Source organism: Littorina saxatilis, linkage group LG3, assembly GCF_037325665.1.
Source record: "Littorina saxatilis isolate snail1 linkage group LG3, US_GU_Lsax_2.0, whole genome shotgun sequence".
Classification (NCBI taxonomy): Eukaryota; Metazoa; Mollusca; class Gastropoda; order Littorinimorpha; family Littorinidae; genus Littorina; species Littorina saxatilis.
This window is the reverse complement of record NC_090247.1, coordinates 9,500,667-9,528,472: the sequence shown is the minus strand read 5'-3', so window position 1 is coordinate 9,528,472 and position 27,806 is coordinate 9,500,667. Positions and strand designations below refer to the sequence as shown.

Sequence of the window (27,806 nt, the reverse complement as noted above, 5' to 3'; positions counted from 1 at the left end):
TGTGTGTTGGTGTGTATGTCAGTGTATGTGTGGGCGTGAGTGTGTGTGTCAGTGTGTGTGTGGGTGTGTGTGTGTGTGCGTGATTTTACCAACACTACGCGAAATTCCTTGTGCTTTAAATGTTTTTTAATGTCACTTGGCTCAATAAATACTGTATTCTGTATTCATCCTTTCCTTTGTATTTGCTCTTTACTTTTGCTTTTGGTTCTCCATAATCATTGTGTGTCACTTCTGTACCTCTACAGACAGCTATCTCAAACACATCAAAGTCACTAGATCATTGTGTGCCACTTCTGTACCTCTACAGACAGCTATCTCAAACACATCAAAGTCACTAGATCATTGTGTGCCACTTCTGTACCTCTACAGACAGCTATCTCAAACACATCAAAGTCACAAGATCATTGTGTGTCACTTCTGTACCTCTACAGACAGCTATCTCAAACACATCAAAGTCACTAGATCATTGTGTGTCACTTCTGTACCTCTACAGACAGCTATCTCAAACACATCAAAGTCACAAGATCATTGTGTGCCACTTCTGTACCTCTACAGACAGCTATCTCAAACACATCAAAGTCACTAGATCATTGTGTGCCACTTCTGTACCTCTACAGACAGCTATCTCAAACACATCAAAGTCACTAGATCATTGTGTGCCACTTCTGTACCTCTACAGACAGCTATCTCAAACACATCAAAGTCACTAGATCATTGTGTGTCACTTCTGTACCTCTACAGACAGCTATCTCAAACACTTCAAAGTCACAAGATCATTGTGTGCCACCTCTGTACCTCTACAGACAGCTATCTCAAACACATCAAAGTCACAAGATCAGTGTGTGCCACTTCTGTACCTCTACAGACAGCTATCTCAAACACATCAAAGTCACAAGATCATTGTGTGCCACCTCTGTACCTCTACAGACAGCTATCTCAAACACATCAAAGTCACTAGATCATTGTGTGCCACTTCTGTACCTCTACAGACAGCTATCTCAAACACATCAAAGTCACTAGATCAGTGTGTGCCACTTCTGTACCTCTACAGACAGCTATCTCAAACACATCAAAGTCACAAGATCAGTGTGTGCCACTTCTGTACCTCTACAGACAGCTATCTCAAACACATCAAAGTCACTAGATCATTGAGTGCCACTTCTGTACCTCTACAGACAGCTATCTCAAACACATCAAAGTCACTAGATCATTGTGTGCCACTTCTGTACCTCTACAGACAGCTATCTCAAACACATCAAAGTCACAAGATCAGTGTGTGCCACTTCTGTACCTCTACAGACAGCTATCTCAAACACATCAAAGTCACTAGATCATTGAGTGCCACTTCTGTACCTCTACAGACAGCTATCTCAAACACATCAAAGTCACTAGATCATTGTGTGCCACTTCTGTACCTCTACAGACAGCTATCTCAAACACATCAAAGTCACTAGATCATTGTGTGCCACTTCTGTACCTCTACAGACAGCTATCTCAAACACATCAAAGTCACTAGATCATTGTGTGCCACTTCTGTACCTCTACAGACAGCTATCTCAAACACATCAAAGTCACTAGATCATTGTGTGCCACTTCTGTACCTCTACAGACAGCTATCTCAAACACATCAAAGTCACAAGATCATTGTGTGCCACTTCTGTACCTCTACAGACAGCTATCTCAAACACATCAAAGTCACTAGATCATTGTGTGCCACTTCTGTACCTCTACAGACAGCTATCTCAAACACATCAAAGTCACTAGATCATTGTGTGCCACTTCTGTACCTCTACAGACAGCTATCTCAAACACATCAAAGTCACTAGATCATTGTGTGCCACCTCTGTACCTCTACAGACAGCTATCTCAAACACATCAAAGTCACAAGATCATTGTGTGTCACTTCTGTACCTCTACAGACAGCTATCTCAAACACATCAAAGTCACAAGATCATTGTGTGCCACCTCTGTACCTCTACAGACAGCTATCTCAAACACATCAAAGTCACTAGATCATTGTGTGCCACTTCTGTACCTCTACAGACAGCTATCTCAAACACATCAAAATCACTAGATCATTGTGTGCCACTTCTGTACCTCTACAGACAGCTATCTCAAACACATCATAGTCACAAGATCATTGTGTGCCACTTCTGTACCTCTACAGACAGCTATCTCAAACACATCAAAGTCACAAGATCATTGTGTGCCACTTCTGTACCTCTACAGACAGCTATCTCAAACACATCAAAGTCACTAGATCATTGTGTGCCACTTCTGTACCTCTACAGACAGCTATCTCAAACACATCAAAGTCACTAGATCATTGTGTGCCACTTCTGTACCTCTACAGACAGCTATCTCAAACACATCAAAGTCACTAGATCATTGTGTGCCACTTCTGTACCTCTACAGACAGCTATCTCAACCACATCAAAATCACTAGATCATTGTGTGCCACTTCTGTACCTCTACAGACAGCTATCTCAAACACATCAAAGTCACAAGATCATTGTGTGCCACTTCTGTACCTCTACAGACAGCTATCTCAAACACATCAAAGTCACTAGATCATTGTGTGCCACTTCTGTACCTCTACAGACAGCTATCTCAAACACATCAAAGTCACAAGATCATTGTGTGCCACTTCTGTACCTCTACAGACAGCTATCTCAAACACATCAAAGTCACTAGATCATTGTGTGCCACTTCTGTACCTCTACAGACAGCTATCTCAAACACATCAAAGTCACTAGATCATTGTGTGCCACCTCTGTACCTCTACAGACAGCTATCTCAAACACATCAAAATCACTAGATCATTGTGTGCCACTTCTGTACCTCTACAGACAGCTATCTCAAACACATCAAAGTCACAAGATCATTGTGTGTCACTTCTGTACCTCTACAGACAGCTATCTCAAACACATCAAAGTCACAAGATCATTGTGTGCCACTTCTGTACCTCTACAGACAGCTATCTCAAACACATCAAAGTCACTAGATCATTGTGTGCCACTTCTGTACCTCTACAGACAGCTATCTCAAACACATCAAAGTCACTAGATCATTGTGTGCCACTTCTGTACCTCTACAGACAGCTATCTCAAACACATCAAAGTCACTAGATCATTGTGTGCCACTTCTGTACCTCTACAGACAGCTATCTCAAACACATCAAAGTCACAAGATCATTGTGTGCCACTTCTGTACCTCTACAGACAGCTATCTCAAACACATCAAAGTCACTAGATCATTGTGTGCCACTTCTGTACCTCTACAGACAGCTATCTCAAACACATCAAAGTCACTAGATCATTGTGTGCCACTTCTGTACCTCTACAGACAGCTATCTCAAACACATCAAAGTCACAAGATCATTGTGTGCCACTTCTGTACCTCTACAGACAGCTATCTCAAACACATCAAAGTCACTAGATCATTGTGTGCCACTTCTGTACCTCTACAGACAGCTATCTCAAACACATCAAAGTCACAAGATCATTGTGTGCCACCTCTGTACCTCTACAGACAGCTATCTCAAACACATCAAAGTCACTAGATCATTGTGTGCCACTTCTGTACCTCTACAGACAGCTATCTCAAACACATCAAAATCACTAGATCATTGTGTGCCACTTCTGTACCTCTACAGACAGCTATCTCAAACACATCAAAGTCACAAGATCATTGTGTGTCACTTCTGTACCTCTACAGACAGCTATCTCAAACACATCAAAGTCACAAGATCATTGTGTGTCACTTCTGTACCTCTACAGACAGCTATCTCAAACACATCAAAGTCACTAGATCATTGTGTGCCACTTCTGTACCTCTACAGACAGCTATCTCAAACACATCAAAGTCACTAGATCATTGTGTGCCACTTCTGTACCTCTACAGACAGCTATCTCAAACACATCAAAGTCACTAGATCATTGTGTGCCACTTCTGTACCTCTACAGACAGCTATCTCAAACACATCAAAGTCACTAGACCATTGTGTGTCACTTCTGTACCTCTACAGACAGCTATCTCAAACACATCAAAGTCACTAGATCATTGTGTGTCACTTCTGTACCTCTACAGACAGCTATCTCAAACACATCAAAGTCACAAGATCATTGTGTGCCACCTCTGTACCTCTACAGACAGCTATCTCAAACACATCAAAGTCACTAGACCATTGTGTGTCACTTCTGTACCTCTACAGACAGCTATCTCAAACACATCAAAGTCACAAGATCATTGTGTGTCACTTCTGTACCTCTACAGACAGCTATCTCAAACACATCAAAGTCACTAGATCATTGTGTGCCACTTCTGTACCTCTACAGACAGCTATCTCAAACACATCAAAGTCACTAGATCATTGTGTGCCACTTCTGTACCTCTACAGACAGCTATCTCAAACACATCAAAATCAGTAGATCAAAATTGCACACAAGTGATATTTTTTTTAGACAGACAGCACAAAATGCAGCCTTGAGTCCCATTAAGTACTCAGGTTGGTTATGGCACTTAATGCTCTCAACCCTACCCCTGTCTAAAACCATCCCAAATCACACTTCCATGGCACATAAAACCACATGATACTTTTCACTGTGCTCAGTACACTCTACAATCTCTCTGTTTTTGTTCTCTAGAGAGGTATATTTTCCCATTCTCTAGTGAAATCACAGTACCATGGAACCCCCTTCTAAGATCTCAAAAAACCTGAGTAAAAAAAAGGAGGTAAATTTAATCTACAAAGGTGATGAACAGAAAATCTGGAAAAGCAAGGTCTTAAAAAGGAGGAAGTCTTAAAGATGGGGGTCTTAAAAGGGGGTTCTGCAATTGGATACCCACCTGGCGGTGTCCGGGTGGAGCATCATGAGAAGTATAGGTCTGAGGACACGACTGACATCCCCACGTTGCACCACCTGTGTCATCCAGCTGATGGCTAGCGACTTGGCCGCACTGCTCTCTTCCTTCAGACTGTCCAGTACCACAAACATGGACCTGTGTGATACATAGAGACAGCGTTACATTTATCTGTGTCAACCAGCTGATGGCTAGCGACTTGGCTGCACTGCTCTCTTCCTTCAGACTGTCCAGTACCACAAACATGGACCTGTGTGATACATAGAGACAGCGTTACATTTATCTGTGTCAACAAGCTGATGGCTAGCGACTTGGCTGAACTGCTCTCTTCCTTCAGACTGTCCAGTACCACAAACATAGACCTGTGTGATACATAGAGACAGTGTTACATTTATCTGTGTCAACCAGCTGATGGCTAGGGACTTGGCTGGACTGCTCTCTTCCTTCAGACTGTCCAGTACCACAAACATGGACCTGTGACACACACACATAGGGTTAGTCTGCATTTTCCATGCTCTTTTTTCTCAAGCAGTGAGAGGAATACCCCTGGAGACATAATCAAACATACAACCAAAAGACAAGTAACTTATTGCTATCACCATCCAGGACCAACTCTAACTCTTATGGTTTTTATGCATAACAAATGCTTTTACAAACTAAAGTGTCCAAATTATTTTTCACTGTATAACAGTTGAAAACAAAATCTAAACAACAGCAACAACAACAATTAACAACCATAGAGCTCTTGAACAACAACAACCACAGCATGCAAAATGTGAAGATTTTAAGTATCTGTCAAGCTGCAACCAAAAGTCTATCTGCTTCTGAGGGTGCACAGATGAGACAGAACTGACCTGTCAAAGGTGCGTGTTTCATGGCCCAGCGTGTTGTCAGCCTTCATGTTGCGTGTCAGGTGCCACAACTCCGCAAACTTCTTGAAGGCGCTCAGTCTTGTTGTCTGAAAACACGCAACACAAAACTCTGACAGTCGCTCATCTTTTGGCTAGGCGTGACGATGAGGAAGCAAAGCTGTTATGAAGTTTAGGACAGAATTATCTAACCCAGCAACTCTGAACTTAAAACCAACCCACCCTCTATTCTCCTCCCTCCCCCCCACACACACACAAAGAGTATTCAAGCCATGCCCCATTCTAACCAATTACACAATACTTTGGTGTGCATGCATGCTCTCTCTTTCTCCCTCTTTCTCTTTCTCTCCCTCTTTCTCTCTCTCCCTCTCCCTCTCTCTCTCTCTCTCTCCCTCTCCCTCTCTCTCTCTCTCTCTCTCGCACACACACCTATGTACTGCAACACACATACACACACACTCTCCTAGCTGGACAGCCTGAACATTTCAGAGCACCTCATATCACACAAGCTTCCAGAAGTTACACACACATGTCCCTGCAAGGTAAAACTTCACTCTTGGCATATAAACTGTTCACAAGGAAGTGTACAAACCTCGTCATCACTAATGAGGTCGGTGCCAATGGCGTCCTCACAGATCCAGGCGCGAGGTGTCACTTGGTGCAACGTATAGAACAGCTCTGCCGTGCGATGGTGGGTCTCTGTGCTCTCGGACCCTAGGTGGCGCCACAACTCTTGAGCTGTTACCTAAAGACAGTGAGCAGACAACTCAAGAATGGTTTTCGTAAAAAGTTCAACTTGAAGGATTGAGTCAAACGCAAAGATCAAAGCAAAGATTTCAAAGAAAACCGAGCAGCAGACCTTTCTCAAAAGTATCGTTTGAAACAAAATTATAAGATGAAGTTGATTTTGTGGTTTTTGTAACATTTCTGGAAAAAGTAAAAACAATAAAAACAAAAACAAAAAGCAGATCTTTAAATATTTCCATCCAATGGAATCCATACTGACCACCACAACAAGGAACAGAAAGAAGGTGTCAACACTCACCTGCATCAGGTAACAACATAACACCACCACTCACCTGGTAGAAGATCTTGTTGTCGTTGATATACTGAACCAGGTAACAGCATAACACCACCACTCACCTGGTAGAAGATCTTGTTGTCGTTGATATACTGAACCAGGTAACAGCATAACACCACCACTCACCTGGTAGAAGATGGTGTTGTTGTTGATATACTGAACCAGGAAACAGCATAACACCACCACTCACCTGGTAGAAGATGGTGTTGTCGTTGATATACTGAACCAGGTAACAGCATAACACCACCACTCACCTGGTAGAAGATGGTGTTGTCGTTGATATATACTGAACCAGGTAACAGCATAACACCACCACTCACCTGGTAGAAGATGGTGTTGTCGTTGATATACTGAACCAGGTAACAGCATAACACCACCACTCACCTGGTAGAAGATGGTGTTGTCGTTGATATACTGAACCAGGTAACAGCATAACACCACCACTCATCTGGTAGAAGATGGTGTTGTCGTTGATATATACTGAACCAGGTAACAGCATAACACCACCACTCACCTGGTAGAAGATGGTGTTGTCGTTGATATACTGCACCAGGTAACAACATAACACCACCACTCACCTGGTAGAATATGGTATTGTCGTTGATATACTGCAGGTGTCTGGGCAGCAAGGCGGGCAGGATGACCACCGACACCCGACCCTCACTGACCGACATTCGCCCGCTGTCGCGCGTCTTGTTCTGCGTCTCGGACTGCACGGAGCGTGTGAGGGTGACCAGGTCCAGCATGGTTGCTATGGCGCTGGCCTGGAGCTTGAAACTCTGAACGTAGCAACTACACGTCAGGAGGTCTTGCAGCCAGGGGGGCAGGCTAGCCTCATCCTCTGCACAGGTAAGGCATCGATGATGATAAATGTTTATTAACGCCCTCACAGTTAAACCCCCCGTTTAAGACCACCCTCCCTTTTAAGTCTTTCATTTATCAGATTTTCAATTCATAATCTCTGTAAATTTACCCCCCTATAAGACCCCTGATTTAAGACTCCCTCCCTTTTAAGTCTTTCATTGGGGCGGGGATGTACCTCAGTCGGTAGCGTGCTGGATTTGTATCCAGTTGGCCGCTGTCAGCGTGAGTTCGTCCCCACGTTTGGCGAGAGATTTATTTCTCAGAGTCAACTTTGTGTGCAGACTCTCCTCGGTGTCCGAACCCCTCCGTGTGTACACGCAAGCACAAGACCAAGTGCGCACGAAAAAGATCCTGTAATCCATGTCAGAGTTCGGTGGGTTATAGAAACACGAAAATACCCAGCATGCTTCCTCCGAAAACGGCGTATGACTGCCTAAATGGCGGGGTAAAAAACGGTCATTCACATAAAATTCCACTCGTGCAAAAAACACGAGTGAACGTGGGAGTTTCAGCCCACGAACACAGAAGAAAAAAAAAGTCTTTCATTTATCAGATTTTCAATTCATAATCTCTGTAAATTTACCCCAATTTTAAGACTCCCTCCTTTTTAAGACTTGATTTTCTCAGACTTGTGGAGGTCTCAAAAGCGGGTCTCCACTGAGGGGCATGTTCCCGGGTGTTGCCCCGACTTTAAAAAATAAAAATAATGATAAATAAATAAACAGTGCCGCCATGAAGGAGGTTTGGCTGTCGTGTTGGAGGTCCTAGCCACCAAGGCACCAGAGCCGGAGGTTGGTGTCAGGTAAGGCATCGAACAAACATAAACACTTGACACTGACTGAGGAACAACTAGAGGAAGATTTTAGGCAAACAGATTGTCCTGCCTGTGAGAAAATGATGCAGTGAGGAAATGTTGCTGTTTTTGTCAATTCCTTGCAAATGACTTGCATAAAGATATATATTTTAACACACACACACAGTAAAACATTTTACACACACACACACACACACCAGACAGAGAAACACACACACACACACCCCTCCCTCAACAAATCAACAACCAAGGACATGTGCAAGAGTCACTAACCCGTGTTGTACATCTGGTCAATGACGGTCTGGTAGTCAGCACAGTACAGGGGGAAGCTGGCAAAGCCCACCAACAGTCGACACGCCTGACTGAACGCCGCTTGACCCTCCTCGCTGCACTGTCGCGGCTTGACTTTGGGGTGCATGCCCGACTCGGACAGCTTGGCCCTGATAGCGTCGCTGTCAGCGCTGCACAGCGAACTCTCGTCAAACAGGGAGTCCTGGTCGCTCGTTCGCCAGCTCTCCCCGGGGCCCAGGTTGAGGAGCTCCATGCACTTGATACACACCGTCTCGCTCTCCAGGAAGCGGTGTGTGACGATGCAGTGGAAGAACTCTTGGAAGCTTCCCAGGCACTGTTGCATCAGCCCCAAGTGTTCTCTGGGTTCACGGCTTTTCTGCCGCATGGCTGTTCTCATGGAGTCTTTGGGTGTGGGTTTTATGTGGCCGTCTTTAGCAGGCTTCTCTTGTGAGGATTTCCTGCTGCTGTCCCCTGATTGGTCTTTCTTTGGTTCGGAGAATGTTATTTGTGAAGCCTCTTCTTTGGACTTTTCTTCTGGCGATTCTTTGGAGAAGGAGTCTGGTGTGATTTCTGACGTGGCAGAGTCTTGGGCAAGGTTGTCACCGCCTGAAGGCTCCTGACTTTCACCCATACCTCTTCTCTCTACGTCAGCCTCTTTTGGCGTGTCACTAGAATCCGCACTGTCCTCAGCAAGTCTGTCAGCTTTGGATTCACTCTCTGCAACTGACACAGCCTCTCCTTCCCTAACACTTGTCACAGGACCCTTTTCAGCCTCTTTGGTAGAACCCTTATCACTCTTAACACCCGTTGTCCCGCAATCACCGGCTGCTGCAGACATCTCACCAACAGCTCCACCGGCTGCTGCAGACATCTCACCAACAGCTCCACCGGCTGCTGCAGACATCTCACCAACAGCACCAGCACTTCCATCACCACCAACACTCTCATCAGTTACATCGGGAACGCGACAGAGACTGTCGGTGTCGAATGGATCGTCACCAGTGGGCGTGGCCATGGAGGGCTGGACGCGGGACAGAAGCTTGCTGCACATTCCGAGGATTGCCATCAGTTCTGTGTCCGTGCACACTTGGACGCACCCGGTTGCCGCGGTGACCACCTGGTGCAGAAGGTCTGGGATGTGCTCTGTGGTGGATTCTGGGTAAACATCCTGCAAATAATGACGCATGTGATTATACCCTGTGTGTAAAGTCAGACACATTTATGTCTCAGCAGTTATCAAAAATTGATTCCATGCTGCTGCCATCAACAAGACTTAGTGATTGCACCAGTCACAAATAGTCAAAACACAGAGAAACAAACATGAACAAAATAAAGGCCTTAAACCTTTTCATACAACCATAAACAAGAAATGTATTGACCAAATAGTGTCCTGCTTACTCAAGTAAATTTCATATGCAAGCAAACAGCTGAACTATTTGGTCAAATAAAGGTCAAAACCTGTTTGATTAAGCTTCAGCTAAAGCTAAAAATACCTGGTAAAGTGTAAACACACTTCATACAAACACTGGTTAAAACTTGACGCCATAACAATCAACAGCAAGCATACAAGCCCAAAACAAAGCGCTCCCAGCCAGCTCACCAGTGAAATGACGTCCAGGAGGAACTCCACTATATGACACAGCTCCTTCATGCTGATCAGGTCATCAGGCTCCGACGACACGCTCATCTTTCGCTGACACGCTTCTCTCGACCTATCACACGCCCTGCTGAACAACCGTCCAATGAAATCCCAGATGTAGTAAGACTCGAACGATCCGAACAAAAGGTTGACCGTTTTGAACAACTCTTCCACGTGCTTGTTGTCTTTCAGTAGAACTCTTTGTTTACCTGAAGTGTTCGAGCCGTCACCAGAACCATTCGCACTTTCACCGGTGCCTTCTAGGTAGAGACTCCGGCAGACTGAGAGCAAGACGTCTTCGATGATGACCGGTCCGATCTCCGGCTTGTCAAGCAAGCTGATGAGGATGCGGAACGGCTTGAGAACGGCCAAATGTCCATCCTCCCCAAGCCTGGCGTCCAGACTGGCCGAGCTCAGTTTGTGCTTCAGTGCTGCCACCAACAACTCCTTGGAGTAATTATGGAAGTAGGTCAGGTCAAACTCGCTGGTGGTGGATGAACTGTCGGTTCTGGGTCGCCGTGTGGTCGCTGCGGTCGGGTCTGTATGAGACATTTGACAAAGATGCGAGACACGAAATGATGCGAGGCTTAAAGTATGAGATATGATATGAGAAACAAAACATGAGATAGTAATAAGACATGAGACAAAAGACATAACGGAAGACAAAATGACATAGGAATCTTTGATGTCCATTTATTACAAATAATGTGTCAAAAAGACAAATATTGCTTTATCTCCCTTCAATAAACAGACTTACATGAAAAAACAAGCCCAGCATAACAACTGTAATACACTTACATGTATTAGCCACTCTTTTTCCATTACTTTTCATCAAACACACACACATACACACACCTGCATCAAATTATCACAACGGAAACAAGTAATGATCCCATAATCATGCAGCCAGGCAGTCCACACAAATGTATAACCACACACACACCTGTGCTAGCAACCATAGCGTTGGCTTGGGCTTGGTGGGCTGGGCTGCCGAGGAACCACTGGTAGAGACGGCGGTTGAGTGACATGTCGCGACGCAGGACCACGTTGATGGCGGCTTCAACGACCTTGGCAAGGTCTTTGTGCGTCAGCTGTCCGTTGTGCATGGGGAAGGCCAAGAGGAGGAAGTCAAGGGTGCTACGCTGAACAAGCACACTGCTGTCCTGTAGCGCGTTGCAAAGCGCTTGTACCTGCCATACAAACACACACATACACTGTTATAAGGCCAGGAGAAGGAAGTCCAGAGTGCGCTTTTTATTATTATTATATGAAGTCTTATATCGCGCGCATATCTCCAGACTCGGACTCAAGACGCAGGGATCTATTTATGCCGTGTGAGATGGAATTTTTTACACAATACATCACGCATTCACATCGACCAGCAGATCGCAGCCATTTCGGCGCATATCCTACTTTTCACGGCCTATTATTCCAAGTCACACGGGTATTTTGGTGGACATTTTTTATCTATGCCTATACAATTCTGCCAGGAAAGACCCTTTTGTCAATCGTGGGATCTTTAACGTGCACACCCCAATGTAGTGTACACGAAGGGACCTCGGTTTTTCGTCTCATCCGAAAGACTAGCATTTGAACCCACCACCTAGAGTAGGAAAGGGGGGAGAAAATTGCTAACGCCCTGACCCAGGGTCGAACTCGCAACCTCTCGCTTCCGAGCGCAAGTGCGTTACCACTCGGCCACCCAGGCCGCTGGTACCTGTCATACAAACACACACATGCATTGTTATAAAGCCAGGAGAAGGAAGTCGGTGGTACTACACTGAACCAGCACATTATGGAAGAGAGGTAAAAAAAAAAGAGACGTCTTGATTTATGTTATCAGTGTTGATCGTCAATAAAAGTGCGGTTCCACTGTACCAAAGTATCATGACCCTCACCATGAGGTCAATGTCCAGACCCATCATGTGCAGCTGGTCCTCCATGGAGCGGCGCTTGTTAAAGTGGTTGACCATGAAGGTGACCGCCGGCAGTCGCACGCTCGGGCAGTTCAGCACACATTCCCACAGCCCTGTGTAGAAGAACGGTGGATCTGCCGCCGTGCAGAAGTCTTCCAGCAGAACGTTAACCCTGCACAGTAAAAGAAATGCATGTGATAGAACCAACGGACTCCCTGCATGCAAAACTGGTCAGCCAGGCATGATATATATACCCTCCTAGCATTCCCAAAGCGAAAGTTCTTTTGAAATATTGTGACATAGACCTTTTACAGGTATAACAATGAGCAGTAATTGCATTAACAAATTCCTAATTCAAATCTCTTTACAACTCTCGAGTCTGGTAATTGTGTCACCTTCACAACACAGGGTAACTGCATTTCAAAACATTTCACAAAATGTCAGCTGGTTTGTATGGCCAGTTGTCAATTTCAATATTTGTTACAGGTAGGATACCAGAAGGTACGAGTCATCATCATCCTAAATGAGGTGTACTTTAAGGCTGACACCAGCAAACTCATTGTTACCACCCAGCAGCCTGAGAGCACCTACCTTTCAAAATACTCCGCCCCCTCCTCCAGGCCCGGCAGCAGGCCGAGCAAGAGACCGTTGAGCCCCGGTTTGATCTGACGACCCAGCGGCACAAAGTGTCTCTCGTACACCGTCAGCAGCACAGGCTGAAAGGACACAAAACAGCACTGATGTGGTTGGCCGCTATAAAATAAAAGCTTTGCAAATACATCTTGGTTCTTCCAAACCAAACTTGTTTGACAAGGCAAGCAAGAAATTAAAATGTTTTTAACCAAATCCTATCATTATTTTTTTAATAAGAAAACAGTCAATCCACGCTACATCTCTGGCCACATGGTTGGAAGCCCTAAATTACAAAATCCCATGTATTACAAGATTTGTGAATACATTCCCCTGATATTCTCTAACAACTAGAGCACAAACAAATGATCTGTATACTGTCCCATTTTCTTGGGTGACTGGATCTAATCTTTATAACGTGTTCCCTCTTTCTGAGTGTTTTTCATATAACTGACCTTGACACTCATGGCAGCGTGGGCGATGACGGGAAAGAGACCGGCGCTGTAGACAAAGAGGTCCTGAGCCAATCGCTGATGGCCGATGCACTTGAATATGATATCGTACGCCTCCAACGCTTTGAGGTGAACACCGCTGGGCAGAGCTGGGTGTAGGCACTGTGCCAGCCGCTTGCCGATAGTCACTTTCTTTGGGATGACCGGGTATTTCAAATGGTTCAGCAGTACCTGCATCAAAACGACATTTCAGATTTAGTCCTGATAGCTGTCATATTATGAAATAAATGCTTATACTCAGCTTGCTGTTGCAAATAATTAAATCAATTGAAATCATTAAATTAGAATTTTTTACCGTGAGTTCCCCAAACACTCTCAAATCACGTGAGGCCACACAATTAAAAAGTAAATGGAGTGAGAGAAAAAAGAATAGTGTTGATTTTTCCCCAGAGCGGAGATGCAATGAGGTTGGCCCGCTCATTGGTGTACTCACCTTGAGAGCTTTGAATTTGATCTCCACACTCATACACACAGTCAGCTACACACACACACACTCTCTCACCTTGTTGAGTTTTCCCAGAGCAGAGATGAGGCCAGCCCACTCACTGGTGTACTCAAACGCCTTGAGGGTTTTCTTCACACTCATACACAGTCAGTCCCACACACACACTCAGTCTCTCTCACCTTGTTGAGTTTTCCCCGAGTTGAAATGAGCTCACTGGTGTACTCAAACGCCTTGAGGGATTTCTCTACACACACAGTCAATCACACACACACACTCTCCAGTATTGGCATTAACCGGTAATTACCGGTGTTTGAAATTATAAAATACCAGAAAATAATTGGCTGCCGGTATAACCTACTGGTTGATTTTTAGAACTACAGTTTTTTTCGCTGGTAAAACAACAAAACCAGTACTCTGAGTTGGACTCTTACTGGTTCCAATGACCAGCCTACCTTTTTTTTCTGGATAGTTTTCATCATAAAAGTTTGTGTACCAGTTTGAAAAAATATTAGCGTTGTCACTGCATGACTCTCTCTCACCTTGTTGAGTTTTCCCAGAGCAGAGATGAGGTCGGCCCACTCACTGGTGTACTCAAACGCCTTGAGCGCCTTCTCCACCTGACTGATGTAGGAGCGGTACTTTGAGTCGCTCAGCAGCTCGCACTCTTCCACCGTCAGCATGCTCATCTTGCTGAATTAATTGCGACACACCTCTGAAACACATTGCGACAGGTCAATTATACTCTCAGTGTTCTCATCTCGTAAGGTAATTTAATACAAACCTCTACAACATGCAGTTTTGCAACATGTGTATGTGAGTGAGGCTAATTAACATTCGCCCCAGAGACCAGTTTAATTAGGGCAACATTGTTTCCTTTCAGATCAGCTTTCAGATCAGGAATAATCTATCATATCACATTTTAGATGAAGCTTTGCACACACATCAATATAAGCATTCAAGCTATTAATGGTCAAAGTAAACACTGATTAATTTACTCTAACACCAGGGAGAACGTATGGGTGCGATCTTTCTGCCCTTTCCAGGCTTCTCAGCTGAGTAGCACAGCAGAACAGGAAATTGAGGAATCCCGGAATCACATCACACGCAACAAGTGTCCCCAGCCACAGCAATGACATCAAAATAAACCCGGATACAGTCTCCTAGCGATCGTGTACACTGCAGTTCCGGGTGTGTAACAGCTTCGTGTTTACCTTGTGTTAATCAGCTCAGAGCAGAAAGTGTATCACTCATTTGAAGCAGACGGCACTTGCTCAAGCCATCCTCATCCTGCTTTTCCTCACTCTGCACTTTTGCCACCGCTGTTTATGAAGAGTCAACCAAGCTGCCTACCCGTACGTCTACGGGTCTGTCTAATTTTCATTGGAAATATCTGACTGAACCATTGTTCGATCTAATTTGGCACGCAAACAAAATCACGAACAGTCACACGACACTGACGACTTCGATTCTGAAAGCCAAGGCCACGAACATTGCAGCTCCGCACTCAAAATATTAAAGTACCGCATAAAATGCACAAACCATCATTTTGAAGGCAATATGTTTAGAACAAAAATATGGAGAACTCATTATAAAACGAAGAAAAAAGTACATAATCTAAAACTGGTAGTAAAATAACATCCTTTTCCACAAGTGATATTTTATATTTGTTCTATATTTAGCTTTATGACCTTGTTTGCGCTGTGCAAGAGGGCGGGAAGTGACACAGCTTTATTTCTACTTTTGTTTTCAGAAGAAAGATGGGCTCCATTTCACTTTCAATCCAAGGCGACTATGGCTACGTCATTTTTGTTGCCGTTTCAACCTGGGTTCTGCTCAACTGGCTTGCCATGCAGGTTATGAAAGCCAGGAAGAAGTACGAAGTCCCGGTAAGAAATTCACGTCGTATAATTTTCGTGTTTATTCAACTAAAACCTATGGCTACTTAAAGGAAAAGTCCAAGGTTTAGGGTCACTTTTGATATGTTGACCCTCTTAATTCATCAACCACAAATGCGTGTGTAAAAATGAACACAGAAATCCAAAAAGTATACTTTGACTCGTTTTTTGGTTGTTCTGAATCGTTCCATCGCGCGCGCAGTCTTGGCTCATGACCTTGTGCACATACGTGTGCTACGTCACGAGCCTTGAACAACAAACATGGCCGGCTCAAGCAGTGAGGAAGACAAGTGGAATACGGACCGGTTTTCAGCCAGCCTGAGGTTTTAGCGTGCCCGTTTGAGCCTCTTCGTCGTCAAAATGCTGGCGAGGCCACAAGGAACTGCTTGAAACAGAGCCAGCATAAGCGGCAATACGAAATGGTATGTGATTCTCTTTGTTGTGATGTTGACACACTAGATCTACTAGTCCGTAGTCGCTACCTCTTGCATGCTACAGGGTGACACGAAAAAAACAGATCCCACCAAAAGTTTAATATTTTCTGAAATAATCAGCCGATTCTTTTATTTTTTCAGGTGAGCCAAGCTGAAATGATGTTCTAACAGCCCACCAAGTTTGAGCTTCAAGATGTCATGGACAACGGAGCATAAGACATTTATAGTCGAGGCCTATTTTCGGTCGAATTCTATCCACGCTGCTCAACTGGAATTCAAAAGACAGTTTGGACGTAGAGACTTTCCTGTTAAATCAGTTATCTATGGATGGAGGGATAAGTTCAGAGACCATGGGACTGTCAATAACCTCAATAGTAAAAACCCTAACAGGGGATCCCACTCTGGTCGACCTAAATCAGCAAGGACACCGAGGAATATTGATTCAGTCAGAGAGTCTGTTGTGCGCAGCCCGAGCAAATCTGTTCGCCGGCGAAAATAGGCCTCGACTATAAATGTCTTATGCTCCGTTGTCCATGACATCTTGAAGCTCAAACTTGGTGGGCTGTTAGAACATCATTTCAGCTTGGCTCACCTGAAAAAATAAAAGAATCGGCTGATTATTTCAGAAAATATTAAACTTTTGGTGGGATCTGTTTTTTTCGTGTCACCCTGTAGATCGACGTCAGGTGTGTTTTTCACAGATCAGTTGATGTGCTTCCACAGATCTGTAAGCATGTAAAGATCATTGATTTATGCTATTATTTCAGGCATCTGGTGTTGTTTATTTTCCTATCTTTAATCAAGGATTTCGTCCTTGAACTGCCCAGTTTAGAATAAATGTTTCCACAGTGATGTTCACACGCGACTATCCTTATTTTCTCTTGGAATTCTGAGTAATTTTTCAGTCACACAACAAAACATGTAGACAGCAAGTTAACATTGCGCAAAGTCTGTTTCTTGCGGACAAAACTGCAATTATCCTGGTATTTTTATTTGCGACAGTAAAACACTACATGACATCGACACCACTAAACAGTGAAACTTTTTTGAAATGGCGGTGGGCTGCTTTCATGTGCTAATACTAATAGTGATCCTGACATTTTTCTTGCGAAACGGTCAAAGGGAAGTAATAAATGAATTTAGTTTTTTAAACGAGCACACGTGATTTCCGATCTCAAACTAGATCTGAAATCATAAGATTTTCTGAGCAGTGGCGAAACGCTGATGGCTAGTGATATCGCAAGCCGTTTTGGAAGCAAATAAGCACTGTCAGACATATGCTGAAACACGATTACAGCAGTTCAAACTTTTTGATCATTGATTTTTAGGAGTACGCAATGTCGGACAGTCACACTACAAAAAGACAATGGGCTAGTGCATAGATCGGTATTCTCAAACGTCACGAACAGACAGTACGTTGCTACTATATTATTTTACTGTATTAACAAAACCTCACAGTCCCATTAAAAATGTGTGGTGTGTGCCGAAAAGCAACCATATGAGATTCAGTCAGTGGGACCCTGAATCTACCTGGGGTTAAATCGGGTTATTGACTCTCATTGCATGAATTTTTAAACTGAATATATACATTACATGTACTACTGTTCGTGTTGTTTTTGTGATCCAGTACAATTTCTGTGTATACCTTAGAATCTCAAAGTAATTTTTGAACGGGGCATACAGATGATACATTTTGCCATGATCACAGAGTGATACGTGTATTTTGCTTATCAGGTGTCAGTGCAGAAACTCCAAGAGGGAACGAAATTCAAATAATAAATCTGGAAAACCTGGATGAGGAGATAGACAGCCTAACAGCACATCCTCCTATGTTTGCTCGGACATCTACTACCTTCAAACTGCATACTATGCGTACACACAGGAATATGGACGACTCAACATTGATCAAAATGGGTAAGTAACACAACACAAACAGATGATTTCCATTATGATAGATTTATTTATCTGAAAGTAAAATTGACAACAGAGTGTACAATTTGTTTTCAAATACAAAAATATCACATTGGGTTAAAAAAAAACACCATCATATATCATTAAAACTATTCTTTATTTCTAAACACATACATATCAGCATAGTTTATTCATGTAAACATCCTCATTTCGGTTCCCAGTCTATCTGAAATCAAGGTAAGATATATGCCCCCAAAAATAGCGATCACACGTACAGTGCTTCAGCATGAATTTGAAAACCTGCTCTACGTCACATAGACACAGCGTGTCTTATGATTCTATCCATCCTCTCCAAACAAACACGTACACGTTTTCTCTGGTACGAATGTCTTAAAAGCTCAAACTAAGCTGCTGTTTTATTCTGTCTTGCTTTGCAGGAAATACAGGCACGTCGCTTACCCATAACAGGCAGCTGGTGCGCTAGCGAGTGGGGTTTCTCGGCAGAAGCATCAGAGTACCATTACCAACCTGTGCAGTCAAAACAATCAGAAATACTTTCCCAAACGGATGAAGAGTGGGGTTCAAACTCCCTGAGCTACAGAAGGCTGAAATATACTTTTACAAATCGTGTGACTGTGTTGAACAGATTCCTGCATGGTTTGAAGATGATACTGGGTTGTCACGTGGTCCGGTACATGGTTCACATTCTGCAACATTTTGTTCCAGACTTTTTCCACTGTTGGTCTACTCCTGCATCAGGTAGTCAGCCCATGAGCCGGTCAGCATAGCCTGTGTCCAGTATTGTCCGTTTGCCTGTTGCCTGAAACATGGTTGTTTGGAAGTAACTAACGATCTCTGCACACATTTTAACATGTGAATAAGAACAGAAAAAGTTTTTCAAAAGTATACATAGTTTAATTTGCATTTACTTCAAGGCCAGACTTTCTTCTCGTTCATTATTTCTTCATAAAGATTCTGAAAATTAACAAAATGTTTCCCCCTATCAAGGCCTCCTAACTTTTTTTTAAATGCAGGTCGGTTTGTTGTCATCTGTGCATTACTACCTCTTGCCACCCGTGCGGTCATTGCCACCAGGTATCTCAACAATCAAACCGTCTATACAGGCTTAAAGGCACGTCCTTTTTCAAAACAGGATTGCTCACTACACAGATCTGCGAAGACTTTTACAGAAAAAAATCTCTTGACTTGAACATATACCAGGAATAAACATCCTGACTGGTTTTTGGAGCTGCCGGGATTTTTTTAGGGAATGTTTTACACGTGTGGCGTTAAAGAAATTAATTCATAAAATTCTACATTCCCAAAGAGAGTACCCATACAGAGTGTTCAGTTATGGTATTTTTCAAAACGGAAGGATGGCCATATCCCATGTAAAAGCCTGGTAAGATTTGAGATTTTGAACTCAATCGTTTACACGGGAAGGGCTGTCCATTTAAGAGGACGCATCCATGCCTGGATGAGAAATACACTGATAACACAGAAAAAGCACGAGTTTAACCTGCATATTCACAAAACTGGTTCAGAGGCCCGGTAAAGGGAACACATGTTAGTTATTTTAAGAGAACATCACGAAGACCTAAGTATTAAATTAAAGCCTTTCTGCAGGAATGTACATCTTCTATGAATTATATTCTAAAACGCCACATGTGTAATTCATTCCACACACAAAATCCAGCTCCAAGAAGCAGTGAGGCTGTTGATTATTGGTATGTGTTCAAGTCGACAGATGATTTTTCCTGTGTAAACTGAGCCTTGGCAGATCTGATATAGTGAGCAAAGACCTGCATTTTTTTTAAACGTGTTCAGAGGCCTTGAAATGGTTAAACATTTTGTTTATTTCGAGTAGCCTAGTCTTCATGAAGAAAAAATTAACAATAAGGAAGGCAAATGGGTTGAAATGCAAATTAGATTCCTTTTGACGAACTTTTTATGTTCTTCTTCACGTGTTACATTATGCGTACGTAGATCGCAAGATATTTTCGAAAAAATTCATAGATAAGCCATTAGCCAATCTGTAAACGGACACAAATTCACAATATTTATGAAGCCAATAAATTTGACTCAAGAACAAAGCTTATGTGTTTGAGGTGATGTGCATGGGTATGAATGTTGAATGAGTCCGTCAAAGATACCCTCCATGTCGCCTTTATACAGTGGAACCTACCATTAAAATTATACCACCTTAAATTACCTTGCTCTTTCAAATGTACTGCTTAAACTTCTTGAACATGCAACTCTTGCTGTCTACCATAAAGACCATCAGGTCAACAACATACTCGTGAATGTTTTGTTTTGGTCTATAATTAAAAATTTCAGAAAATACCCTTTTTTTATATTTTTTATTCGGAAGCATACTAACTTTATTTGAGACTACTTCGACAGATATAGTTTTGCAGGTTGACGGGAGGTGAGTTACGAAAGAAATTCAATCCATATGTCGCTCAGCACAGAAAGCATAAACGATTAACATGAGTAGAAATGAACTTGTACTTGTTTTCAGAATGTATTATTTGGATGGTATCTGTCAAAGACACTTTCTCGTTTTTTTGCAAAGCTAGAATAAGGCACTAATTTTCAAAACAAAACAAAAATCTTACGATGAATGGCACGTTGGTTTTCTCCTGTGGTGATTCTGGACGGTAGGAACAGGACTGGTCAACAGTTGCGTTGTGATCACGGAGAACCGGGAAATCTGGAATGGTCACGGTGTCAGTGTCTAGTGACCTGTTCTGACCAGTGGCCGTGAGTGATGATGAAAGGTCTGGAAGTAAAAGAAGAGAGAAAATGAGTGTGAGTATAAATCAATTCGAAAGTATGCTTCTGATCTATACAGTACACTGAACATTTAGACACCCTCTGGAAGTCGTCTGGATGTGTATCCATGTTGTAGCAATTAGACTGGTTTTGCGTCTCTAAGTCAATGCAGAAAGATTAATTCCCTGCACAATTCGTAATCTTCTTGTCTCTAGCATGCAGGTGTCTGTTTACCTTACCGGTTGCACATCCACCAAAAGTTTAGATCTGGTAAAAATAGCATTAAACCATGATTCCAGCAAACGCTGCCAATTTCATGAATTGATATCGGGGGATAGTTTGCGACTGAATAGAATAGATAACGTGACACACTCATTGTCTTACGTGTCCACAACCCTGACTACTTTTTACTCTTAGGCCAAAAAAAATAATAGGTGTGGTTACGGTAACATAGCCAAAAAAAATAGGGTAGGAAGGTAGGCAATCACTTTTTTTTTTTTTATTACTTTTTTTTCTGATGTGTACAAATTAAACCTACTTGACAGGGAAATAAATGTGCGACTCGGGCGCTTTCGCTTTCATTGCGTTTTCTGCACTCGTTTACTTGTTTTTTGTGTGTATTTTTTGACAGATGTAATAAAAAGTTATAGGGTCGGCCCCCAAAAATAGGGTAGGTCGGGTTACCGTAACCACACCTTTTTTTTTTATTTAGGCCTTACTCTTAGCTCAGCTCAGACCGTTCTGTAAGTTGTAACTAACTCTGTAGATCTAGCCTGTGGCGCATCTGTACTCCAGCGAATATCAGCTGGACCCAGACACACTGTTCTGCACCAATTCGTATTCGCTGCGCAGCAAAACAATGTTTACGTATGCATGAAAATAAAAGCATGTACTCTGACCTTCAACGCATTCCTTCTTGTGAGATAATCCGCTGTTCGTATGTCGCCTCGGAGTTTCGATGGCTCGTCGTAATACTGCCCTCTCCAGACTTTTATGAAGGGAAGACATTGCCAGGGGTCAAAACATTTGTTTCAGGGATGAAACGCCAACTTTTGTGCTGCAGAAAAATGGCGAAATCTGTGTCCAGAAAGTGCCCGACACTTTGAAATCTGCACGCTTGGGCTGCACACAGCTCTTCCATTTCCACAAGAGACTCAGAGTTTTATGAGGGAAAGTGTGCTATGAAATGCCTGGGGACATTGACGAGTTGTTGCAGTTTGCGGCTGCTCTCCACCGAGGCATTCTTTTCGGGCATACAGTGGTGACTTTTCTGTGTGAAAATCAAGCTGGTACTAGTGGTAGAATCAACACAATGCAGTGCCCCGAAAACCACGTGACCACTACTTGACCCCAGGCGACTTGTCTTGGTTAGCCTCGCAACACTAAATCTTCAACTACAACAACAACAATTTTTTTTCAATTTTTAAAATATTTTTCCAGAGGTGTTTGTAACATTTGGCATTCGACTTTCAAGTTTTTGGGGATATTTAAAAACCTTGGACTTTTCATTTAAGAAACTTGTGTGGGTCTGTTGAGTGTGTGTGTGTGTGTGTGTGTGTGTGTATATATGTATACATGTGTGTGTGTTTGTGTGTGTGTGTGTGTGTGTGTGTGTGTGTATGTATACACTACATGTGTGTGTGTGGAGCGTGTCTCTGTCAATATAATATGTCATATAATATATATAATACTACTGCTTGTTTGTGTGCAAGTTTATGAGTGCGTTCGTCTAGCTGTGTGTTTGTGGGTGTGTAAGTTGAGCACTGCAACATGTTTAAATTGGTGAAAATGAAATCTCAGAGTATGTGTTTGGCGCACTTTGACCTCTGTTTGGCAGAGAAGCATGCCAGGTGTCTCAAAAGATAAGATAAAGCTTTATTAATTTCTTATATTGTCAGATTGTCTTGCCTTATTCACAAGTGAAAGTAAAGTAAGGCTCAATAAGACATCATCTATGGTTTTACCAGGGGGAAGGGATGTTTGCAGTTGCAACAGTTGTGTTAATTGGTCACAGTACAAAATAGATACAATATAGGTCAAACTCAAAGAATGAAAAGCCATGCACTTGATGAAGATATATTATCAAATAAGGCCAGTTGTCTCACCAGGAAAGAAAAGTGGCCACAATTAAGTTCCATGCTTTAGTGCTCAGTGAGGCCCAAGCTAAATTTGAAATTGTACCGAGCAGAAGTGAATACATCCAAAACTATAGGTACCCGTGGTGTGCATGTGAGTCACTGTGAGTGTGTGTGTGTGAGCGCCTCGAGATGCCTGTCATGTTTTAAGCTATGCAACCCTGTGCAGGGTTGAAGGTATCTAAACATTGCATGAGTCTTGATTATGACTTCTAGTTCTATTAAAATTAAGTTATGAATACGAATACTTTATTATCTCATACAGAGAAATTTCAGTGTGGTGCACATTAAAAGACAAAACAAATAATAAGACAACAGATAAAAATACCATACGAAGCATACTACACTCGCGCACGCATATACTAACAGGAATAGTAACATGATTCCAAATAGGTTAATTGCCGTCAGCTTTAGCTAAAAGTTTAACGCTAAAAACTATCATTATCACAGGACTAGATATGTCATTGAACAATATTTATCACAGGACTAGTCATTCGAGGGTTATCACACTCAGCATAAGGGTGCACATAAAAAATATTCATCACAGAAATCAGTGCATATGTTCACCGGCACACATACTAGTTTTAATTAACTTAGGTATTTAAAAAGCCAATTGACTTTGGAATAAAACTGTTCTTAGTTCTGAGCGTGCGGAATCTGGGAGTGCGGAGGCGACGTCCTGAGGGCAGTTATAAATTTGTTTCGATTTCCCTTTCAGTATCCGACGCTCTATAGCCCAACCAGCCATGACTTCAATTGTGTGCAGCGTGCCCATCAGAATACGTCAGTGTTTTTTCTGTAATTTTGTTAAAAACATTTTTATTATTATTACAGTACATCTGCATAGTTATGACGCCTGAGAAAATCGACTTGATGCAGTGTGCACGTAGATCTTTATCGTGATATAGTTGCATCTGAAGAAAAAAGTCTTATTAGTAATTGTTACCTCTCTCTCGGTCTCTCTCTCGATCTCTCTGAACTGGTCTCACAACACATGGAGACACTGAATCTTGATTCTTGTAGGGTAATTGTGTTGATCCTCAGCACTATACAATACAACTTTAATGCAATAATGGCAAATATAAAAGTTCCAGACAGTAAACTCATTTTCTATCACAGTATCACTATCAGCAATGATCTAGAGGATGTAAGTTATGTGACCGGCACGGTTGGCCTAGTGGTAAGGCGTCCGCCCCGTGATCGGGAGGTCGTGGGTTCGAACCCCGGCCGGGTCATACCTGAGACTTTAAAATTGGCAATCTAGTGGCTGCTCCGCCTGGCGTCTGGCATTATGGGGTTAGTGCTAGGACTGGTTGGTCCGGTGTCAGAATAATGTGACTGGGTGAGACATGAAGCCTGTGCTGCGACTTCTGTCTTGTGTGTGGCGCACGTTAAATGTCAAAGCAGCACCGCCCTGATATGGCCCTTTGTGGTCGGCTGGGCGTTAAGCAAACAAACAAACAAATGTAAGTTTTAAGGGATTTAATAATACACCTTTCTTAAATGACCACCTGTCCATAAAGACCTCTTTGGGGGTAGTCCCTCCAGTGGTCGTTAAAGACAGGTTTGACTGTACATGTGATTGTAATATACTACAATGTTGTCTTTATTTCATGTGCAGCATTGAGAACATGCCAATGTTCCTGGTCTTCCTCTTGTTGGCTGGCCTCTATCTGCCGGTAAGCAGAGAATGTTTGTTTGTAATAATTTAGTAATACAGTGGAACCCCGGTTTAAGACATTAAAAAACTCAGAAAAACAGATCTTGAAGTCGAAAAGTAAGGAGTCTTAAAATGGAGGTATATCAGAGGTTACAACACGAGTGGGTTTTTATATTATATGGCTTGTATTTCAGTCAAGACCCAGCGGATGAATATCAAGCGACTCACGAGCCTCTGGTCACTTTTGCTCGCAGTTCAATATTTAAAAAAACAACTCGTGTAAATCTGGTACGACACAGCAAGTCATGTAGTATTCTCTCTCTATATATATATATATATATATATTGCTAATAATGTTGATTTTTGGTTGGCTACCAACAGTGCCTGTGGTGACCTGTAAGATTTGTATTTGCAGCGCTTGAGTGCCTTCTTTGGGGTGGTGTACCTGTCCAGCCGTGTGGTCTACGCTTTTGGATACTACACAGGAGGTAATTTTCTCTGTTGGCATGTGTGTGTCTGTGTTTCCATGTTCAGGAACACAGTATTGAAATTGGATACTAATTACTACACAGGAAGTAATTTTCTCTGTTGGCGTGTGTGTGTGTGTGTGTCTCTTTTTCTATGTTCAGGAACACGGTATCAAAATAAGATACTGTAGACGTGAAAATCTGTGGGTAAAAGTGTGTTTATGTGCTTTTCCTTGAAACTTATGAAAGTAGATTCCTATAAAATGTGAGGTCAGTGTGTCTTTGAGAGAGGGAGAGAACTTGGAATTTATTCCATTCAAAAAGATGAGGGTGTTTTGTTTGGCCAAATCTTATAACCTGTCCTTTAACTTTAAATACAGAGTAAATGAAAAAGAAAGGCCCCCCTCACACACTCTTTCTCCCTTATTTTTTTTGGGGGGTGGGCTTTCTTTTTCATTTACTCTGTATTTATTTATGCCTACTAGATGGCTGCAATGAAACTCTATTTGTTTTTCTTCAAAACTCTCTTTTTAAATGTTGTTGTGTCTATGTGTCTACAGATCCCAGCAAGCGTAACCGTGGCGTGTTTGGTTACATCGGATATCTCGGTCTCCTGGTCAACACGGTGCTGTTTGCCGCCAATCTCCTGGGATGGATCTGAACCCCTTCACACCCACCATCAAGCATATCACTCATGTTCTTGTGCTCAATTTGTTTTCTTGAGGGCTTTGTTGTTGCCACGTCAACCATGGTATTCATAAATCATCACAGGTTCATCCTAGTTTTCACTTTAGCCAAAAAGCAAGAAAAAGATACATTGTTTGACTAGGGTAACCCAATTCATCCTGCAGTGGTTATTTCTGCAAACCCTAAAACTTTTTTTCTCCTCTCTGAAAAAGAAAATGTTAAGATTCTCAGATAATGGGACATTAATGATTTTGCACTCCATACAAACAGAAAATGAAGTGGGTGCGATGAAAACTATAAAATATAATAATAAAAACAATACAGACCCACCGATCATATTTAAAAAAATGTTATTTTATTTTTAAAATGTTACCCTGATGCAAAATATTTTTGAAGGGCGTATGCACGCCTCAGTCTGAAAACTGAACAAGTTTTTAACAGCTTTGTTTTCATCCTGTGAAAAGTGGAAACATTTTACGAATTTAAATTGTTCAGATGACTGACCACCTGTGGCTTAGGGTGGTCCATCAGTTTCACACACTGTTCTTGGGCTTTATATTTTTGGGGCATTGCCAAAGTGTTGATCTCCACAAACATCAGAAGAATTAAGCTCATGCGGGTATTTTGATAAGTAAAGTTTTGATTATGCAATTTTCAGCATGATTGGTTTTGCGAATATGGTGTGTGGCGGAACAGGTGTCTCTTCTACTTTGACAGAAAGGATAAGGATAAGATTTTATATAGTCCATGAGGGTAACCTCACAGAAATTCGGGCTGCTTTCTCCCTGGGGAAAGCGAGCTGCCATACAGTATACGGCGCTACCCATTTTTAAAAAAAAATTTCCTGCATGCGTGTATTCATGTTTCCAAGTCCTGAGACTTAATGCCGTGTGAGATATTGAATTTGTTTACACTTTATTTCAAGTCACACAGGTATTTGGTGGACATTTTTATCTATGCCTATACAATTGTACAAACACATGTAATGTACATGTAAGCATAAGATATCTACCGTTTTCTGCCTTGTTTAACGACACCTTTCACAAGTTTGGTTTACTTCATTAAAAAAAAAGCTTTGTTATTGCTGTATGTTGTTTGAATTTATAAGATAATCAGATCACATACCTCATTTTATTATTGTAACATTTAAAAAGACTTTTGTTCCATTTCATACATTTTCAGACTGACTTCTTCTGTTCGTTTCATATTTATTCAGAATTGAGAAAACTGAGCTGTTTGTGTTACCTCACTGCATGTAAAACTGTATCCGGTATATAGCCATAACACTGTAAACTCTACTTTCTCTGTGTGTTGTGAACTGCATTTGTTGCTTAGCCTGTGTTTGAGTTAGTTATTATACGATCGATTCTGGTTAGAATTCCTTTTAGTTTTTATGATTGAACGCACACAAACATGCACTATTTTGTAGTCTCGGCTAACCGCCGACATATGAATTTTTGTCGGCCTCTGACGTCACATGGCTCAATGAAGGGAAATCCAATGTTCCATCGATACAGAAACAGTTTTTCAAATTCAGTTTCCGTATAGTTATTGGTTTTGTTATATATGCACTGCAGACAAAAAACATCTGCAAACTGAATCCATTTCTGACAAATAGGAGTATAGGCTTCTTTTCATGGCAGCTTACTAAGTAGCAAAATCCAAGTTCAGTTGAAACTATGTCTATCTTCAAAGTAATATTATTGAAAGTTGTCCTTGGTTCAGAGTTTCAGAATTGTAGTGAAAGGTTGTGGTTGCCTTTTTAATGGTGACAGAGCTAACATGAAAAAGTTTGTAAACTGTATGTAGTTTCATACATTGTGTACCACAGACATTCCTTATAACCTTGAAGAGAAAAAAGTTAACTGAACATGGAGTCAGTGTGTGTGTGTGTGTGAGTGTCTGTGTGTGTGTGTGT

At 42.2% G+C, this 27,806-nt stretch overlaps 3 protein-coding genes and 1 long non-coding RNA gene across 6 annotated transcripts in view; 2 read left to right on the top strand and 2 right to left on the bottom strand.

The window, feature by feature from the left end:
- LOC138961564 (protein DOP1A-like) overlaps positions 1-15,395 on the bottom strand; it is a 63,633-nt gene extending 48,238 nt beyond the window's left edge. For both annotated transcript variants that reach the window (XM_070333228.1, XM_070333229.1), the window contains exons 1-12: positions 15,136-15,395; positions 14,464-14,636; positions 13,423-13,650; positions 12,929-13,053; positions 12,320-12,509; positions 11,365-11,611; positions 10,383-10,960; positions 8,765-9,950; positions 7,392-7,654; positions 6,325-6,477; positions 5,718-5,821; positions 4,849-5,001 (exon numbers count right to left, since the gene is read on the bottom strand). In XM_070333228.1, coding sequence (XP_070189329.1) covers positions 4,849-5,001; positions 5,718-5,821; positions 6,325-6,477; positions 7,392-7,654; positions 8,765-9,950; positions 10,383-10,960; positions 11,365-11,611; positions 12,320-12,509; positions 12,929-13,053; positions 13,423-13,650; positions 14,464-14,610 — 3,374 coding nt within the window. In that variant the 5' untranslated portion in view covers positions 14,611-14,636; positions 15,136-15,395. The remainder of the gene's footprint in view (positions 1-4,848; positions 5,002-5,717; positions 5,822-6,324; positions 6,478-7,391; positions 7,655-8,764; positions 9,951-10,382; positions 10,961-11,364; positions 11,612-12,319; positions 12,510-12,928; positions 13,054-13,422; positions 13,651-14,463; positions 14,637-15,135) is intronic.
- Positions 15,396-15,608: 213 nt separating this feature from the next.
- On the top strand, positions 15,609-26,760 carry LOC138961561 (glutathione S-transferase 3, mitochondrial-like). The gene is made up of 5 exons (XM_070333225.1): positions 15,609-15,810; positions 23,793-23,857; positions 24,696-24,753; positions 25,150-25,222; positions 25,762-26,760. Exons 1-5 carry the CDS (start codon positions 15,682-15,684, stop codon positions 25,860-25,862), a joined length of 426 nt encoding a protein of 141 aa, XP_070189326.1. The 5' UTR covers positions 15,609-15,681; the 3' UTR covers positions 25,863-26,760.
- Positions 15,885-18,740, top strand: LOC138961563 (uncharacterized). Its single transcript, XR_011454224.1, has 3 exons — positions 15,885-16,241; positions 17,988-18,167; positions 18,602-18,740. It is a non-coding gene; the product is annotated as an uncharacterized lncRNA (long non-coding RNA).
- LOC138961562 (uncharacterized) lies at positions 18,845-21,962 on the bottom strand. Of its 2 annotated transcripts, none has more exons than XR_011454223.1 (3): positions 21,179-21,193; positions 20,783-20,946; positions 18,845-18,984 (listed from the first exon to the last, which is right to left on the bottom strand). XR_011454223.1 is itself a non-coding variant. In XM_070333226.1 (3 exons), the coding sequence occupies exons 1-3, from the start codon at positions 21,945-21,947 to the stop codon at positions 18,928-18,930; spliced, it is 330 nt and encodes a 109-aa protein (XP_070189327.1). In that variant the 5' UTR covers positions 21,948-21,962; the 3' UTR covers positions 18,845-18,927. The 2 variants fall into 2 exon arrangements, 1 of the variants encoding a protein (XP_070189327.1); XM_070333226.1 differs by lacking the exon at positions 21,179-21,193 and adding an exon at positions 21,839-21,962.
- Positions 26,761-27,806: the final 1,046 nt, after the last annotated feature.

Excerpts from the sequence above, each read along its gene's own strand:
- LOC138961561 (XM_070333225.1), top strand. The coding sequence starts at position 15,682 with ATGGGCTCCATTTCACTTTCAATCCAAGGCGACTATGGCTACGTCATT. Across the intron at positions 24,754-25,149 it reads TGGCTGGCCTCTATCTGCCG|CGCTTGAGTGCCTTCTTTGG; the intron begins GTAAGCAGAGAA and ends TTGTATTTGCAG. Across the intron at positions 25,223-25,761 it reads TTTTGGATACTACACAGGAG|ATCCCAGCAAGCGTAACCGT; the intron begins GTAATTTTCTCT and ends ATGTGTCTACAG.
- LOC138961562 (XM_070333226.1), bottom strand. The coding sequence starts at position 21,947 with ATGTCTTCCCTTCATAAAAGTCTGGAGAGGGCAGTATTACGACGAGCC. Across the intron at positions 20,947-21,838 it reads CAAGAAGGAATGCGTTGAAG|ACCTTTCATCATCACTCACG; the intron begins GTCAGAGTACAT and ends TTTTACTTCCAG. Across the intron at positions 18,985-20,782 it reads AAACCAACGTGCCATTCATC|GCAACAGGCAAACGGACAAT; the intron begins GTAAGATTTTTG and ends ACCATGTTTCAG.